Source organism: Netta rufina (genome assembly GCF_964035555.1).
Source record: "Netta rufina genome assembly, chromosome: 26".
In the NCBI taxonomy this organism is placed as follows: domain Eukaryota; kingdom Metazoa; phylum Chordata; class Aves; order Anseriformes; family Anatidae; genus Netta; species Netta rufina.
In genome coordinates this window covers 3,576,422-3,595,036 of record NC_140150.1, presented here as the reverse complement: position 1 = coordinate 3,595,036, position 18,615 = coordinate 3,576,422, and the positions used below count along the sequence as shown (strand labels likewise).

Sequence of the window (18,615 nt, the reverse complement as noted above, 5' to 3'; positions counted from 1 at the left end):
TAGCCAGATATATATGAGCAAATAAATTATTTCTTTCTTGGATTGTTATACCAGATACATTTTTTTTTTTTAGTCTTTTTTGCCTTTGGCAAAATGCAGGTTTTTCCTATTTTTTCTTTCCTCTATTTAGTTGCAGTTTACACTTGACAACTATTCTTTTCTTCATTTTTGTTGTTTGCAAAAAATCATTTAGAAATGAAATTTAATTCAGGACAGATTTTTTTTTTAATCTCCTCCCCCCTTTCACCAAGTTATCGAAGCAGCCAAAATTGAAGTGATCCCAGGAGGTGCACGTTTTTACTCTTGTTTTTTTTTTTTTTTTGCTCGGATTTTTTCCCTGCCATATGTTGGGTCAACCACTACAAAAGACTTAGGATGAAGAGGCTACGTGTGATCAGCAGACTTATAGATTATCAGAAATGAAAGCAGGAAAATGAAATTCCAAGTGCATCTTCCCTGTGATTTTTTTTTTTTTAACGTCTAAGTATTTGGGTTCCTAAGTGCATTCGTGCTTTGACTTTGAGGTAATTCTGTTCCCTAGAATAAATGTGTTTTCCGCAGTAGCTCTTGCACTGAGGGGACTAATTGCGTTCAAAAGCAACCTTGTTTGCTTTCTTAGTTTATGTGCATCACAAGAATATTTTCTCTCTAGGGTTTTGAAGCTGCGCTGCCTTACAATGAAGACTTAAGTAGTAATTAAATTCTCAAAGAACCACCAAGGCTCCTTTGGATGAAATGAGGATGTTCCAGGCTCTGGACGTCGTGTCGTGAAGGAAAGAATGTTTAGACATGACTCAGTGAGTAATGCGTGCGTGTGGGTGGGCCTGGGTGCTGTTTCAGTGCCCTGATGGCTTTCCCTTGTATCAGGACTGCACAAAAGACACCACTGCTGGCACGAGGAGTGGCACTTTAGTTGTTCTCCTTGTACAACTGAGTATCCTTTATAAAACACATGGACGTGTGTTCATGCAAACAAGTACGCATGGAGATGTTTCATTAGGTTTACTCTAACAAGATGTTATGCATTTCATTTTTTTCTCCCCGATGATTTTTAAACATTAAAAATGTTTGGGAGGGTGAGGGAGATAGGAGAATTTGAGGGTAGAACGTAAAGCCTGCAGACTTGAGCTATCATATAGACCAGGTCTGGTTATGGCCATTACCTGATATTTTTGTGGCTTCTGTGAAAAGTTGCTAACCTCCGTCTAGTTCCTGATGACACGCATTCCAATTCCAAATTCATTTTGTATGTATCAATTTCAAGAGGGCAGCTAAAGATCAAACGTGTGGACTGAATTAATGTTTTTCTCTCTGGAAGTGAGCCATTCGGGTTGGGTAGGGCACGCTGGCAGATGTCTGGGCCATCCTTAGTAGACGGATAGACAGTCTTGTTCTGCAGAGCTTGTCAATCCAATCTCTTTTGCTGCTACTAAAAACTGCTCTTAAAAATATTGTGCACAGAAATAATGTAGTCGGTTGAAGGAAAACTGCAATTGGAATCGATGTGACGCGACATCTGTATTTTTATAGGTCTTTACATCTGGTACAAAAAGAGAGCATTTTAAAGATGGAAGTGGGTCTAAGATTTTTTTTATTTTCTTTTTGCCTTCCAAGGTCAAAGCAGCGAAGACTTCTGTAAGAGATGGATAGATGCAAACATGTTGGGCGGCTACGACTCGCCCAGGACCATTCTATCCTGAACCCGCAGAAGTGGCACTGCATGGACTGCCAGACAACTGAATCTATCTGGGCTTGTCTGAAATGCTCCCATGTAGCCTGTGGGAGGTACATCGAGGAGCATGCACTTAAACACTTTGAAGAAACCAGACATCCATTGGCAATGGAAGTTAATGACCTGTACGTGTTTTGTTACCTTTGTGAAGATTACGTCTTGAATGATAACCCCGAGGGTGATCTGAAACTGCTAAGAAGTTCTCTGTCAGCGATTAAAAGTCAAAAACATGATCCGTCGACGAGAAGTGGCAGGACTTTGCGATCCATGGCTTTGGGAGAGGACATGTGCAACCATCAAAGGACCCTTCAGGGACAGTCTCAGATGCTTACAGCTCTCTGGCACAGGCGCCAGTCCTTGCTTACAAAGGCGCTGCGGACCTGGTTTGATAAGAGCTCCAGAGGCCAGCAAAAATTACAACAGAAGAAACAAATGGAGGAGTTGGAGAGGAAGAAGGAGGCAGCGAGGCAGCGGCGGCAGGAGATGAAGAGACAGCTTCTGGAGGAGCTGGCAAACACTCCTCCAAGGAAGAGTGCGAGGCTGTTGTCCCACGTGCACAGAGAGAACTTGATTCCAAGGAAATTCAGGGAGGTGGCGACCGCTTCCCCTACCTCAAGGCAGATGCAGAGCAGCAGATTCAATCAGTTTTATTCCATCCGGCGTAAGCCTCTGATGACTCCCGGGGTGACGGGTCTAAGGAACCTGGGAAACACGTGTTACATGAATTCTATTCTGCAAGTGCTAAGTCACCTCCAGAAATTTCGAGAATGTTTTTTGACGCTTGATCTCTGTGAAACAGAAGAACTCTTAGCCAAAACTGTGAATGGGAAGTCTAGGATGCCTGGCAAATTGGCAAATGGATCCGCTGCTAATGAGTCAGGGAAGACTGACAAAGTGGGATCATATGGCACGCAGAGCTTGCCAGCTGGCTTAAATGGTGGCTCCTCGATAAGCAGGAGTTTAGAACTGATACAACCCAAGGAACCAAGTTCAAAGCACATCTCCCTCTGTCACGAATTGCACACCCTCTTCAGAGTGATGTGGTCTGGCAAGTGGGCGCTCGTGTCCCCGTTTGCCATGCTGCACTCTGTGTGGAGTCTGATCCCAGCGTTTCGGGGCTACGATCAGCAGGACGCTCAGGAATTTCTCTGCGAGTTGTTGGATAAAGTTCAGCAGGAGCTGGAGTCGGAAGGAACGAAGCGCAGGATCCTCATCCCTTTCTCTCAGAGGAAGCTCACCAAGCAGGTCCTGAAGGTGGTGAACACCATTTTTCACGGGCAGTTGCTGAGTCAGGTATGCAGCTGGTTTTGCACAGAAATCAGTGGGAGCTGTTAACAGCGAGAAACAATGGCTTTTGTTTCTTGAGGAACCACGAGATACCGAGGAGTAATTGCTTAGGAGTGCCTCCTGAGAATGAAAACTGATTGCTGCTCAGGTTGTCAGTGGTTTCGATGCTTTTCATGTCTATTGTAAATTTAGTGGACGTTTGCCACTTGAGAATGACATCTGCACTAGCACAGAGGTTCTGAGCCCCTACTTTTAAGTTTTTATTGTGTTTTTAAAGCGTCTTTGTAGTGCTCATCCCTTTATGGCTTTGTTTCTGTGACTAGAAAGAATACGATGAAGGACAGAGAGGGCAGTCAGCCTGCGCTATAAAGAATAAGCTGTCTGTGACACTTCTTATTTGCAGGCCTTTGAAAGTCATCTTGAGATGCTGAGCATGCTTAACATATGTTTCTGTAGGAGCTGAACGTGCCTGCCCTGTCACGCTGCGTGGTCTTTTATTCCTGTGCTGTTCCCTTGTCTGAAACGCATTACTCCCCACAAGGCTGACCCTGAAAGCGCAGCGTGTTTGAAAGTCCTCCGCTGCCTTTGCTGTCCAGGAGAAATGAATGCTCACATAACTTGACACTTCAGGGCTTCCACGATCAGCCCCCGAGGCGTATGATGTGTGTGCATCCCTGCTAGTCTCTACGTGGTCTGTCTCAGTGCCAGCCTTGCTGTGCCTACCACTCCTAAGGACTCCCATGCGCGTTAAATACCAAAAGGTGTATTTTTTGAGCTAAAGCTCTGGATTTCCAGGGAAGGAGTGCTTGAAGTCCTGGTTTGTTTGAATTGTCCCTGCATTGCATGAACTTCTCTGCTTAACTGAATGCTCTTTGTCCAGTTGTCTCTTGGCTCTGAAGGTGGTGCTTATGGCTAAGGTCAGTGTGCTAGGTAGGGCTGTTACCAGCAGGAAGATGTTCACAAATCAGCGTGAGCTATCTGTTGTTACAATATATTATAAATAACTTGTCAAGGTATTTATTCTCCTTGTGTACCTTGTGTTGAATTTTAAACCTCTCCAAGCACAGAAGACCTCCTTCCCTATCCGCTAGCTACACTGAGTACATCGTGAAGTTACTGGTGCCGTCAGAGGATGGAGGTGGATGGCTGGAAAGCCAGTGCAAAGCTGGGAGCTGGTTTTCTGCTGGAGAGTTTTCACAAGGATGCAAAGTCTGGATCTGCTTTCTGGTTTTGTTACCTCCTCATCTTCTTGCTTGCTGCCTCTGAGATTAGTGGAAAACTTTTCTGCTGTTCATATTTATAATACTCCAGAAAGACAGCAGAAGTGCATTTTAAATTTGTCCTTTTGTGCTCCATTCATGAATAATTTTTATATAGTTAGCAGATGAAACAGAGGAATTACACACAGCACTTTAGAATATGCAAGGAAAATAGAGAAACAAGGGAAGGAAGATTATGGGATAATTGCTAACCCACACTGCCTGTAGTAGAAAACAGAGTGCTCGTTACCCAGCCGTGGAGTGGTATTACACCTGCAATATCTTCTGAGGAGGTGAATCCCATAAAGGTGAATGTTGTCTCCGTTTCTGGAGAATTGAGAAAGTCTAAATTATTTGCTGCAGACATTTCTAATCTGAAAGCTAAATCTACAAAGGTTTCTCTTGGCCTGCTGCCCATTTTTCTGGCTGTGAGGCTGTGCTGCTCCTTGGGCGTAAGCTTGCCATTTAGATGTGAATTTCAAACGTCTGTCTGCAGGTGTACGTGTACCTAACTTCATTTGTGTACCAACATTTCATTCCCAGGTCACCTGCATAACATGCAACTACAAATCCAACACCGTTGAACCCTTCTGGGATCTTTCCCTGGAATTTCCTGAGCGCTATCACTCCATTGAGAAGGGGATCATCCCCGTTAACCAGACGGAGTGCATGCTGACAGAAATGTTGGCCAAGTTCACAGAGACTGAAGCTCTGGAAGGGAGGATATATGCATGCGACCAATGCAACAGTAAGTCTGCTGCTGTCTCTGCTGATTAGAAGCCCTGTTTTTTTTTTTTTTCTGAGAGGTTCCTGATGTATGTTTTGTGCCTGAAAACCTGGTGTGACCGATGCATATCCCTCCCTTGCATTGAAGGGGAAAGAAACTTAGAGCTTGGGGGGGATTGGATTGAGAGTCAAGAGGAGAAAACAATAAGGAACAATAGTCCTTACCTGCTGCATGGCAGGAAAGCTTTTGTAACAAGCTGTCTATCTGCTCTCTGCTCTTGACTGAATCCTTTAAGCAGAAATCACAACTGCAGAGTTCTCGTGGTCTGCCACTAGGTTAGAGTTTCTCTCTCTTTGTAGGCATTTTGTCAAAATGCAGTGAAGTGACATTATTCTGAGAGTCTCAGGTTAATGTATTACCTGCTATATGAATGCGTGTGTTTTGCTGTGCTCAGCTAGAAGATGACTTCTCTAGCAGGTCTGAGTGTAAGGTCATTATATTTCTGAATGTAATTTTAGCCTCGTGTATAATCATGCAGCTCAGCTACTCTGATAAGCTGTGTTTGGATTTTTTTTTTTTTCCATGTAGGTATTTATGGCAAATGTTTATTCCCTTGGGAGGAAAATGGCAATAATTTGACTTGCATTGCAACGAGGCAGCTGAAATAACAAGTATTTGTAGAGACCTCTTCGCTATCAACTTGTGAATCAGTTACCAAGCATCTTCCCAAAATGTTGGGAAATAACCATTGACTGAGATGTCCTTGAAACAAAGCCAAATATAATTTGGACAGATTCTGATTCACAAATAATGTTCACAAAGCGTCATTGTGATCGAGCACAGCTTTTATCTTAACTCAGTCTTCTGTGATTTATTTTTTTTTGTGGAAGCCCAAATTTTAACAGTTGCTTCAGAGTTAAACAGCTAAAGAAACATTTAACCAGCTGAAAAAAAAATCAGGGAAAGGCAAATAAATAGCTTGCATCTAGGTGCCAAAAACTATTGGGGGCAGTGCTTGTCAGACGCGATAGAGGAGGAGCAACCCATCTGTTCTGAGCTGGTGCAGCGAGGTGCAGAAATCTAATTAACAGGTACATTTCTTATTGGAAACTGAAAGCCACCTGTCTTCCTGGTACGGTGGTGTGTCTGGTGTTCTGGAAAGAGTAATCACTGGGAAGAGGAATGTTTTTTCCCCTCTTCTCCAGTTTCTGTTCAGCCATCCCTTTTGCTTTGTGAGCGGGCAGCACTCCTCCTGGAGGTGGAACCTTGCTGGAAGCATTTTCCTCTAACTTGTATTAATATCCTGGAGCCAAGTTTGCTGGTGTAAGCTTTGTTGCAGTGCTCTAATAAATGGATTGAAGTTTTATTTTAAAAGAACAGTGTCAAGTAGTGTTATTTGTATGCTGGCAGCTCACCTGCTGAAACTGCTGCAACCCTAGATGTCAAAAAATACTTTAAGTGGTTTTAAGCATGGTTTTTGATCTTAGGAAGTTGTCTGTGAAGGAATGCATAAGAAGTGTTTACTCGTGTTTCTATCCTATGGGTGCACGTGAGATGGACTAGTGCTGCTGGAAGAAAAAGAGAGTTCATAATGGGTTCTCTTTTGCTCTCAATATAATTACACCATGATAATTACACCTTGCCTTGCTATTTTATTTTTCTTTGGTAGGCAAACGGCGAAAGTCTTCTCCTAAACCTCTTGTTCTGAGTGAAGCTAAAAAGCAGTTAATGATCTACAGACTACCTCAGGTCCTCCGACTGCACCTTAAACGATTCAGGTGAGCGGGGCACACTGCGGGGTGTCAGGCAGGTGCCTTGTGTCTTTTGGGAGAGAAGTGCTAAGTGGGGTCCAGCAACTTCTCTCCCTTTCTGGGAAATGCATGTCTATAATTGTTTTACCCAGAGCAGGTGTGTAATGCTTGCTTCTAAATCTAAAACCAGCAGCCTGTTTGTAGTGTGTTTTCTGTTACGTGCAACGTAATGTGTTGTGAATTGTACTGAATGATATTTGTCTGATTTCGGAGACAGCTTGAAGCAGTGACTGTGAGATGGATGAACTGATCTGTTGAGTAAAAGATTTGCTGAAGCTGGAACCCCTGTGATAGTCAAATATATGTATTATGTTAAATAAAACATAGCAGGCAAAGTTCAAAATAAAAAAAAAGTTTCTAAAATGGTTAGCGTAGGCAGTTACGAGATGTGAGGTTTTTATATCTATATAGCTGAGCATTTTAGATGGCATTTGGTTGTCGCAGTAGATGTTCTGTTTTCTTTGTTTGGCTGTTACATATCCCAACAATGCTGGAACTACAGCCAATGGGCATCAATGACGATTCAGTTTTATGCAAAAGATGACTGCAGTAGATTTTAAAGTGAAAACAGAAGGAAAAAATTGTGATGCCCTCTTGAAGGAAAGCTCTTTGAGCTGTTCCGCAGTGGCTATCGAGTGCATCTTCATTCCCACAGCCCTCTGCTGCTGCCCAGAAAGGTCCTGAGCCTTTGATTGTGCCCTTGTGTTTGCAGGTGGTCTGAACGCAATCACCGTGAGAAGATTGGGGTCCATGTCCTCTTTGACCAGGTACTAAACATGGAACCTTACTGCTGCAGGGACTCTCTCTCCTCTCTTGACAAAGAGACCTTTGTCTATGACCTCTCCGCTGTGGTGATGCATCATGGTAAAGGGTTTGGCTCAGGACACTACACAGCATATTGCTACAACACGGAGGGAGGTGCGTGTGCCTTATTTCGGGGGAAACAAATTCAAGAATCTCGGTTTTTATTCCATAGACATAGTGCATAGTAAAGCTTCGTGATCGAGGTTGTTTGGAATCAGGTTTCCTGCCATTCGGTAGTTTGTTTCCCAGAATGTATTGCTAGTAGCACGCTTTTTTTTTTTCTTCTTTTCTTTTTTTTTTTTTTTTTTTTGTGTAAAGACCACAGATTGCTGCTCTTGGCTTTGTGGCACTTCGGGATGCCTTTTATTGCTCACTGTTAACAGCATGAATGCTTCATTTTCTCACGGGATGTAACTCTGTGGAGCTGCTCCAGCTGGGTGTCTTTTCTCGGTATCCTTGGGATGGTGAGATAAACAGAAAGTGTTTTGAAACCGGACAGGGACTATTCATGAATAACATCCGCAGGGTTTTTGTGAATTTCCAGCAGTCTTTCTGCAGCTGAATCAGCATTGATTCTGCCTTTTAACTGGTGCAGAAAGAGGTACAAATTGTCTGTCTCCAGAGAACTCTTATTTTCCTAATTGAGTTTTTGGGCTATAATATGCAATTGGTTAAATAATGATTCCATATTTCTAAGCTGTGTTAACAGCACAGAAATGGTAAAAACGTTTCCCATTTTAGAAACTCCTTTCCAAGGTATCTGTAGGGCAAAAGGTAGAGATGCCTTTTGTCCTACATGACCCTTTTTCTCTGTGGATGTCTCCTATGAACAGTTCCAAAATGCAGTCAGAAGAAATGATGCCTCCCCTACTAATGTCCTCTTTCTCACTTTGATTCCTAGGTTTTTGGGTCCACTGCAATGACTCCAAACTGAATGTATGTAGCGTGGAGGAGGTGTGCAAAACCCAGGCCTACATTCTCTTTTACACTCAAAGAACAGTGCAGGACAAAGCAAGAATCTCAGAAAAACAACTCCAAGCTCAGGTGCTGTCCAAAAATAGTGATAAAGACAGAAGACTGACATTCCCATGATGGGAAGCTCTATAACTCAATCAACGGTCTCAGTTGTTTTTTGTTTTGTTTTGTTTTTTTTAAACCATTGGTGTTCACATCTTTCCTCTTTGTATGAAAAAAGGCTCACTGCAGGAAGGGGATCAGATCGTGGTGCTTGCCGCCCAGGGTCTGGAGAAGTGTATCAAGCTGTGCAATTCTGATGCGTAAGATTGTAGTCAGAATCTTGGTTTTTAATGAATATTATTGTTAAATTATGCTCGTAAAACGAAAAGGGAGAGTTTGATGCTTTGTATCATTAGTTTCATATCAAAATAGATTTGAGTAACACATGTAACATGGCACAACCAGGAAACAAAAGCATTCAACTGGCTTCCAAACACCTTCAGTACCTAGTAATGCTGACAGACCTCTAGAAGGAGCAGGTATCGTACCATCCCCTTTAATTGTCGTTCAGATTTCCAGGGTTTGAATCACACCCAGGTATTTATTTTTATGATTGTCGGATAAATGGTGTTGGCTGCCCTAACAGCCATTCTTGCTGAAGAAATGTTTGACACTCTTCTACAAGAGAAAATATTCCCCAGACCTCAGCTATTTCTGCGATACTAATTTATTTGCTATCATTTAAGGGCAAACCTTATTCCTAAAAATGGCTTAAATGGCTGGCTATTTTATTTTTTTTTCAGTGTTACGGGGGCTCTGTGCACACTTGATGGTTTATTCTCTAGGCTGAACTGAATAGGCAGCTAAATTCACTAAGAATGTGATTCTTGAAACAGTTCTGCTCTGGAGAATGTGTCTTTTGTTTTGTTTTAAACCAAACAAAGAAAACAACAAAAACACCCTGTAATAAGACGGGAATGTACCTGTGTGTGATCAGTCACATCTGTTTACAGTGGAAGCAAAAACGAAGCCTATACTACAAGTTTCTGCTGGCATAACTGTGCTGATCAGGTTATAAGGAATTCAAAGCCCTGACTTGCAGAGCTGTGACAGCAGAAGCAGTTAGAATGGAGGCAACTTACACTGGAAAACTGGCACTTTTTTTTTTTTTCTTTTAACAAGTGTGGCTTGTTTTCCTCAGGGGAACAGGATGAAGGTAATACCACAACGGTAGGAGACAGAGCTAGGTTCTGCTTCTGCTCCTGTAGTGGGAATATTCATGAACTCTGGTGGTTACACAAGGTCCAGAATAACTGAAGGCAGTGGGGTTGCACAGATGTCGTGCTGTCATGAGCAGAATTTAACCTGTGAAGTCTTTATTCCTGCTGGGGCATAAGGGGAAGGAATGTTGTTAACTGTCAAATTACATGTTGAGCTTGAAAGGCTACAATAATGTCTGTATCTTGTAATCATCTTGATTTTAGAATGTAGGGCCCTAGTTGACTTTTTATAGTCACTTCTCAGCCTACGGTTGGACCTCAGGTATTTTTATAATTTGGGGTTTGACTGCTCACGCTTCATATTTTAAACAAATCTGAATATGTAACTGCAAAGATACATGACATCTTTCAGTCTTGATGGTTGCTTTATTTTTTAATTTTTTTTTGGAAACGGTTATAGGTTGCTGTCATCTAAAACATGAGGCTCTTCAAAAAAAAAATTGATTTTATTTTCAGGAAGAGAAGTTCTGAAAGCAGGTTTCTCTTCTTCCCTCTTCTACTTTTATCCTTGCCATCATATGCCCATCAGACATAAATTAATGTGCGTTATTCTTAGAGGGGGAGAATCGGAAAATTTCCCAAATACCATTCCTCTTTTTCCACTGCCGCTACTGCAACTTCTAATTCCCTGTCCTATGGGCAAATCGGTCCATTTTACTTTGGCTGACATGTCACTTCAGTCATGCAGAGATGAGCACAGCAAACATGAAACTCCTCTTTTGTTAGAGCACAGTGCCGCATTAGGTCTCCTCTGTCCTTAAAGATTCCCATTTCCTGAACATCCGAGGAACACGAGGCTTTCTGAGCCTACAAAAACTGTTTTTTGCCAATTATTCTTAATTGGGAGTTCACATGCTCATGTGTTTTTTTGGAGACGAGTCAGTGTGAAAGAGTCCTGTGGGAACTAAGGGAAAACTTTAACTTCTGTTTCTCTAAATGTAGCGTGGTCTGGAAGGATTTCCTATGAATGTCTATATATCCTCGTATTTACTAGGTAGCATTATTTTTTGTGCTACTAGTAAATAAAATTAATGCAAATGCAATAGGCCAGGCCGAGATAGAATAAAAGTAAGCGTGACCCTGCTGGATGCAGAGGAAATTGCTTTGGCTTCAGCACAGGTGGAAGTTGGCATTCCTGAAGGAATGGAAACCACGTGCTCGTGATTTTCAGGTGCGGGCTATTTTCAGATATGTGATGGATTCTTTTCTGGAGCAAAACGTGCTTTGTGAAAACTACACGTCTTAGAAGGAAAATGAAAGGAAAAGGTGTTTGCCGTTGCCTTCTTAATCTCAGCGGTGGAAGGGAAAGCTGGAGGCTCACAGTTTTACTGTGACTACCAAATACTGTGCTCACGGTCCGACTCCCTTACCCTGTTCATACACACTCTGATTGTTACTGCAGTGAGCCGAGACTCTTCGCTGTGAATGCTCATCTTTTGACTGAGTGTTTTGCGTTAATATTTGAATTCAGGTAGGAATTGATACAGCTGTCAGCGAATAAGTTGCAGAGGGGGGCTGGGAGCGTACCCGTAGCCGTAGGTGCACCCGATTGCCCGAGCAGATTTTGTAGCACGTGCTGTTGACATCTTTTGACGTTAGTGGCCTCTCCGTGTGAGCCTCGTTGTGCTGAGACGTGGAGATCCTGCGGTCAGAAAAATGATTGCCCTGATAGGGAAGGAATGAATTATACTTCAAAGTAAACTTGCTTTTTCCAACACTGTGAGGTTTCTGTAATATTTAGCTTTTATTTGGAAGCGATAGCGTATAGCATTTTTTATGCTGTTTGGTTTATATTTGTCTACTGCAGGCATCTTTGTATAAGCATAGCCCAACGCCCCCATCGTGGTGGACACTGTTTTATAGTGTCCTGCTTGCCAGAAATAATAATCGGCAGCTACTTCTTTACATTAGTAAGACAAACATACAACTTGCAATTACAACGAAGCTCATTTAAGTGAATGCCTGACAAAGTGCAGCCTGTGATGCAAACTTTGTCCCTCCTTTAAAGGTTTGGCTTCAAATCCTGCTAATACAGTGGTACACATTTAGAAAAATTCCAAATGCAGGCTCTACTTCTGCAAACACCTAAGCAAATGATGCAACTTAGCTCAGGTGTGGAGTTCAGCATCCAAAGTTTTGAGTCTCAAGCTGAGTGTCTGCAGGATTAGCATCTTTCTTGTGGTCCCACTGGAAGTGGAATTGGTTTGTGTACGTACAGCGATTCCTGTACCAGGGCTCAGTCCTGTAGCAAGGAGCCAGTTGCCTTGAGAGATGCTGAGAGCAAGTGCTGGGTTTGTGGCACCCTGCAGGTTATTGTTGGAGGGCGAAGGAAGCCACTGTCAGGCTCGTGAGCACGCAGCCTTTGGGGCAGGACTGTTCCCAGCATGTCCTTCTTCTGTTCAACTTGTAAGTAAATCGGTGTTTCTTAATTTTATGCTTTCAAGAATGAAGAATCTTAATGTATTCATGGCCAGGTGTGATACAACATCTGCTGTAGTCATTAGAAAACACTTTATTTTAGCTAACTTCATTCCACTAGCGAGTTAATTGCGCAGATTTGCCTTTATGTTACCCCTTTGCTGCCTGCATGCCCAAGTTAAACTATGCATACCACAAAAACGGTTTCTCTGTACAGCAGTGAAAAAAACAATTTCTTCCCCATTAGTTCTGACCAGAACAATTCTACAATCTGGCTTTGGAGTTGTCAATGGGAGGCAGCAAATGGAAGAATGTGTATTAAACGCTTGACATCAAACTTTTCTGGGTGGCAGCACCACTCCCGTGTACTTAAGGACTTCCAGAAGGTTTTTTTGAGCATAGGAATCAAATTGGAAGCAGTAAAAGCAGTAAGTGTGTCCTATGGACTCACTATCAGAAGTTGTTTTGGTTTGTAAAAGCAAGGCTTCTAGCAGAAATATTGTCTTGGTGGCAATTTAGACGTGCTTATGTTGACTGTGATGGCCCCAGGCCTGAGTATGCTTAATTGCACCTCAATGAGAGAGACTAATGAACCTTCTGGCTGTTGCCCGATACCCCAGGATAAGCTACAGTGGAAATCAACAGTGCTGCAGAATGAGAAGTACTTAAGGAAGAGACAGTAAGTAGAGGGAGATTAGTTTCACCTGCCAATACAATTTTGTGAACTAATTTTGTATGATTCCTCAGATTTGGTGCCTTGTATCCGATAACGTTTTGCGTGGGACAGAAATGTTGGGAAATCAGTCATTAATTCCTGACTGAAGCAGCAGATCTGTGTGGTTTTTGTAAGTACTCTCAATATCGCTGACGTTTTTACATTTCATATCGGTATGGGAGTGGAAAAGTTTACCAGCAAGCTCAGAAGCTAGCGTTTTACTGTTACGTGTTTGAGATCTCTGTTTTTGGAATAATTCAAGGAGCAACTTGTTCAAAGGCAGATTAGATTTGGCCTCTTAGATTTTTCTCATGTCATCTGGGCCCCTTGCAGCCAGGTCAGTGAGATGACATCCACCACGTCATGTAATGTGGTGCAGGGAACACACACTCCAGTGTTTTTTTTTTGGGGAAGAGTAGCTGTAGCTTTGGAAAGGACCTTCTGTTACAAGTAATGGTAATGGCTGGTTTAGAAAAGAAAGAATATACATGTAGTTACTCTTGCCATGGCAGTGTTTGCACAGATTTCTTCTTAGCAGCCTAGCAAACATCTCTGCGCCTGAGCAGACCTGTCGTGGTAATGCCTGGGTGAGTGAGTTGTGCAAGATTTCCCTTGTGTAAGGTGGCCAAGTGGCCCTTCTTCAGAGTAAGTGGTAAAACCCAAGCAGCAGCTCTGAATTCTGCCTTTTTGTGTGTTTAATCCCTTCAGCTGGTTTGAGATCAGATAGCATGGACTCAGGCAGAGAATTTATTGCCCGTGGGAAGATAAAACCTCAATTAAGTGTTGTTTTTTTTAACGTCTATTACATTAACATTGATACCTGCTTATTGCGGGTAGATAGATGGGAATGTGAAGCATTCTAACGAGCTTTTAAATTTGTAAAATCTACAGCACAAATGAATGATCTTAAGCTATGTATGTCGGTTACCTGTACCAACCTGTGATTGTTTGTATTAGTTCATTTAAGGGGTGTGCCTTGAGGCCACTTCTTCCATCGTGCTTATTTTATTTTCGGTGTGTGAGAGAGAATGGGTTCCACTTGTTTAAAGGATAACTGCACGGTGGGCCAAAACACCTCCAAAAGAGTTCTTAGGTCTTAAAAATGCTGTTTGCAATGTATGTTTCCAAAAGGGGGGAGGAAGGAAAAAAAAAAAAGACCGGGCCAGTGGGCCCAAGACTGACTTTAACTTTAACCACTGTTAATTATTTATTGTTTTGAAGCGTGTGCACGACACGGAGTGCAGTTACAGCAAAGTGCTCTCCCCTTTGGGTTCTTCTTGAACTGCCAGACTACTGATTTTTTGCAGGTTGGGGCGAGGAAAAGGGACGGGAGGAATGAAACAACCAGCAACGATAAAGCCAAGCTGACTGCAGCAGTGAGCTGTGGTCTGCGTTCAGCAGAGACAGGAAGCATCTGATACACAGATCTCGAGTGTCAGACGATTGCGTATTTTGCAGGTGTAAGCATTAAAATCCAAATGCAGTCTCATTAGCAGCAAGCTCCTGGTTTGGGGGGCAAAAATTTCTCCTCTCAGTAATCTCACACTGGCAAACCAATGGTGCTTTTCCATTAAAAATTGCAGTTCCTAAGGAACAGTACCCCATATCCTCAAGTTTTTTTTTTGTTTGTTTGTTTGTTTGTTTGTTTGTTTGTTTTTTTAAAGCTACCTGCTTAAAGCCCACAACGTCACTGTAAGTGCTTCCGTAACTGGAAGTGAGAAAGGAGATAATGCAGTTGGTGACCGAACACAACTTGGTTTGTTCTTTTTAGTCTTGATGACATACTTTCAGTAGAGATGGCAGGTAGCAAATTTCCCTTTTTTTTCCCCCTGCTAAACCTCCTGTTCTGGGCCCTGACTTGTCAAAGTACAACTAGAAAAGGCCTGCTTCTGTTCCTGCTATACAGACACTTTCTGTGTGATCATCTCTTTGTGGGAACGTGAGGCTTTTGAATGTTCCTCCTGCTGAAGAGGCACAGACCCCCCTTCAGCACGGGCAGCGTTAAGTGTTACTTAGGCTAGCCTTATTTCCTTAGATAACCACATCCATGCTGTGGGGATAACTTGTACTGCTACAGCTCCATCAGTAGGGTCAAATCAACGCCCCGTTTGTGGATAAATGAGGTTAAAGAATGTATTATAATGTGGGCATGCCAGAGCCCTGCAGGTGAGCGATGCCACCACAGGCTTGTGGTGCACTGCTGAATAGGATCTGTAGGTAAGAAGTTGGGATAAGCACCCCTGGGGCTCCTTCTCCTTTCTGCATACCTCTGTACCTCGGATTTGGGAATATCTCGTAGCACGTGTCATCTTTGCTCTCCTTACATTTATTAAATGGAGGTACTAGGCCTGGCCCTGGTGGCTGTTTCCTACTGCTACGAGATGAGCTCTGCGTATCCATGTGCAGATCAAGTTTTCACCTTGTTTATCAGACATGCAAAGTACAGAAACCTAGAGCCCATGTAAAAGAGGTCCTAGTTTTTCCCTGCTTAATTTCAGCTTTGGTTAAGCAGTCACACCCTGAGCCACAGCCTCCTCGACATCCACTTAAATAAGCAGTTTGCAGCAAAGGAACAAGTGGCTAAGTTTGTTTCCAGTCCAACTCTTTGACAAATCTGTTTTTCCACAGAACAAACCTGGTTGCGATGTTCAGGATGGTTCCAGCAGCTGCTCAGAGCAGTGCTGAGCTCCTTCAGGTGTGGCAGGCGCGGGTGGGATGCTGCCGGGGAGCCCCTGCTTCCACTAATGCCCCGGAAGCTCCGCTGTTGACTTGAGCAAGGGCAGAATTAATCTTCAGGCCTTTTAAAGTTAATCCTGCTCTAAGTTAAGATCCCTGGAAGGGTGCTGTTGGCAAAGGCTGGGCAGAGCACGAGCGTTTTTCTTTCAGGACGAAATCCCCTTGCAGCCCCTGTGAAAACAAGAGTAAAAAGCTGCCCTGCTTTCTTGGATAAGGATCAAAGCTGGAGCTTGGGTGGGTTTCCTGATTTCTCAGTGACTTCTGGGGGGGGCTTTGGGTCAGAACAGCCTCGAGTTTCTGCTTCGAGTTTCTGCTGCTTATGTTGCTAATGACTTAAGCCGGTGTACGCCGTGCTGTGCTCATGAATGAGACCGCCTTTGCTTCAAGGACACTCCCAGGCAGCAGCGAGGGACAAGAGAATCCAATTAATGACCGAATGTTTCTGGCGCTCTGTCCAGCTGCCTCATAGCTCAGCGCGAACGCTCGAGGCACTGCTCCTAATCACGGGGTCAGCAGCTTTTATTTTAGTCAAGGTTTAAGACAACATCAAGTAAAAGCCTAATGTACTTAGCTGCGTGAGCTACCCCCTGCCTCAAGAGGCGATTAGTGCGTTCTAAATCAAAACTCCGATTAACTAGAAAATGACCTAATGTTCTAATTAATCCCCTTTTCCTTCAGAAATTGTTCCTGCAGAACTCGGATTATCCAGACTTCACAAGAGTTTGTTTCTTTACAGGATGTAAGAAGTCCTGCTTTGAACGCAGCATTTTGGAACATCTGTGTCCGTAGTGGAAATAATTTCTTTCGGGCAGGTTAAAGGGGCAGTTCTCAGCCACAAAGCGCGGGGGCAGTGCTACTTGAAAGGAATGTCTTAAATTAAAAACCCGTGCACAACTGTCCAAAGAATGCGAAGCCATGGTGCAGTCACACTGCTGTAACACTCAGGGCTGGGAAGTTATTTTGCTCTACGAGCAGCTTCTTGGAGCTGCAGTGTCCCCTGCCTGCTGAAATCGCACCTGCGGCTCCCAGCAGCCTCACCTGGGGCTTTCAGGCCACGGAATTAAAATGCTATGCAACACCAAATGGCTTTTTTTTCCCCCCGAAAAAAAAAAGAATCCTAATTCTTTTAAACATCCCAGCTTTATCTCAGCCAGACATTACCCATGAAACCTTCCGGTGGTTAGAGTTTACCTAGGGCTTTTTACAGTTTTGTTTTTCCTTTGAATAAGTAGCTGATGGGTCCTGCTTACAACCCAGGACTGGACTTGTTCCTTTGTCTTTTGGGTGTGAAATATAAATCATGTTTTTATGATTTTTTTGTAAATCTTTACTCTTTTTACACCTTGTTTTTGTAAGCTGAAGTTTCTTATTAAAAAAATGAAATTCCACTGGGTCATGTCATTATTCTACATACTTTAATATTAAATTAGGCATCTAGATGGTGATACAGAAGAAAATTCTGCGTGTGAGGGCTTCCCATCTTTGAGGAGACTGTTCTCAATTCCTTGCGGAATGAATTGCTCAGGAATTCTCTCTTCCATACTTGAGTTTTTCCCCCTGTTGTCATTGCTTTGAGCAGGACACGTTGGACGTAGGAGTAGGAGCTCTGCAGAGAAGAACGGGAGCCGCTCCCGTGAGCGCATCAGACCTTGTAACTGCTACACACAGCGCCTGCGGTCCTGGCGAACGGGGAGGGCGAACTCCTCGGCTGGGCAGGTCTGATCCTTCCCTGGATGGGTAATTAAGCACAATCAAGGTTGGGTCAGGGTGCTTCACACGAGTGGGGCTGGCTCAGGGTCTGCTCCTTGCAACTAAGTGCTGATCCAAAGACCTCTTGGCCTCCCTGACCCCCCTGGGATCCCCTTCCCAGCTCCCAGCCCCCAGCCCCCCTCCCAGCCTCCCTGCAGCCCCCTCCCGGCCCCCTGATCCTCAGCGATCTCCTCCCACCACCCTTCACCCCCCCTCCCGGCCACCTGCAGCTCCCTCCTCACTCCTCTTCACCCCCCTGCTGGCCCCTGACCCCTTACAGCCCCCTCCCAGCCCCCTGACTCCATGCAGCCCCCTGCAGCCTCCTCCTAACCCCTTTAGCCCCCCTCCCGACCACCTTCAGCCCCCCCAAGGGCCACCTGTAGCTCCCTCCCGATCCCTTTCGACCCCCAGCCCCCTTGCAGCCCCCTCCCAGCCCCCCCAACCCCCTTCGGCCCCCTCAGCCGGCCCCCGATCCCTCCCAGCCTCTCACCGCCACTACGCCGCGGGCTGCGGGGCCATGAGGTCGATGTCCGTCAGGTTGCGGGCCACCCAGACGCCGGCGGCGAACAGCCCCAGGTTGAGCAGCAGGTTCCTGGGAGGGACAGCGCACGGGCAGCCCGCGGGGCCTCCTCACGGGGGCCTCCTCACGGGGGCTCTCTCCTCCCCCCTCCTCCCCTTCTAAGACCCCCCCCACGGCCGAAACCAACCTTCGGAAGTCGTTCCTGTCGGCGGCGAAGCGCAGCAGCCCCCTCAGCCACCCGCCCAGGCCCTGCCGAGGAGCCGCAGGGCCGCCCGCCCCCACCGCGCCGCTCGCCGCCATCTTGTCACCGTCACCGCCACAGCCCCCCTCTGGCGTCGCTTCCGGTGCGCGGGAAGGGCGGGAGGGAGGGGGGTGGAGCATGCGCAATGGCGGCCGCGTGCTGGGGCTTCGAGCGGGTCCTTGGGTGGGGGGGGAATGTCGGCGCCTCAGGGGCTGCTCCTTAGGGGCTGAGTCTTAGGGGATGTGCCTCGAAGGGCTGCTCCTGCAGCTCCTGCAGCTCCTGCTCAGGCTCCTCAAAGGGTTTTTTCCTCAGGGGGACTGAGTCTCATGAGGTGCCTCCTCAGGGGGCTGCTCCTCAAGGGGCTGCTCCTCAGGGGACG

The 18,615-nt window shown here is 44.9% G+C and overlaps 2 protein-coding genes across 2 annotated transcripts; one reads left to right on the top strand and one right to left on the bottom strand.

Annotated features, from left to right (window-relative positions):
- Window positions 1–1,642: 1,642 nt before the first annotated feature.
- USP49 (ubiquitin specific peptidase 49) lies at window positions 1,643–8,712 on the top strand (the record flags this gene model as incomplete). Its single annotated transcript, XM_084301803.1, has 5 exons — window positions 1,643–3,025; window positions 4,822–5,026; window positions 6,675–6,783; window positions 7,529–7,734; window positions 8,522–8,712. 5 exons carry the CDS (start codon window positions 1,643–1,645, stop codon window positions 8,710–8,712), a joined length of 2,094 nt encoding a protein of 697 aa, XP_084157929.1.
- An 8,407-nt stretch (window positions 8,713–17,119) lies between these two features.
- Window positions 17,120–18,316, bottom strand: TOMM6 (translocase of outer mitochondrial membrane 6). Its single transcript, XM_084301920.1, has 3 exons — window positions 18,183–18,316; window positions 17,966–18,067; window positions 17,120–17,455 (listed from the first exon to the last, which is right to left on the bottom strand). Exons 1-2 carry the CDS (start codon window positions 18,293–18,295, stop codon window positions 17,971–17,973), a joined length of 210 nt encoding a protein of 69 aa, XP_084158046.1. The 5' UTR covers window positions 18,296–18,316; the 3' UTR covers window positions 17,120–17,455; window positions 17,966–17,970.
- Between the last annotated feature and the right edge of the window lie 299 nt (window positions 18,317–18,615).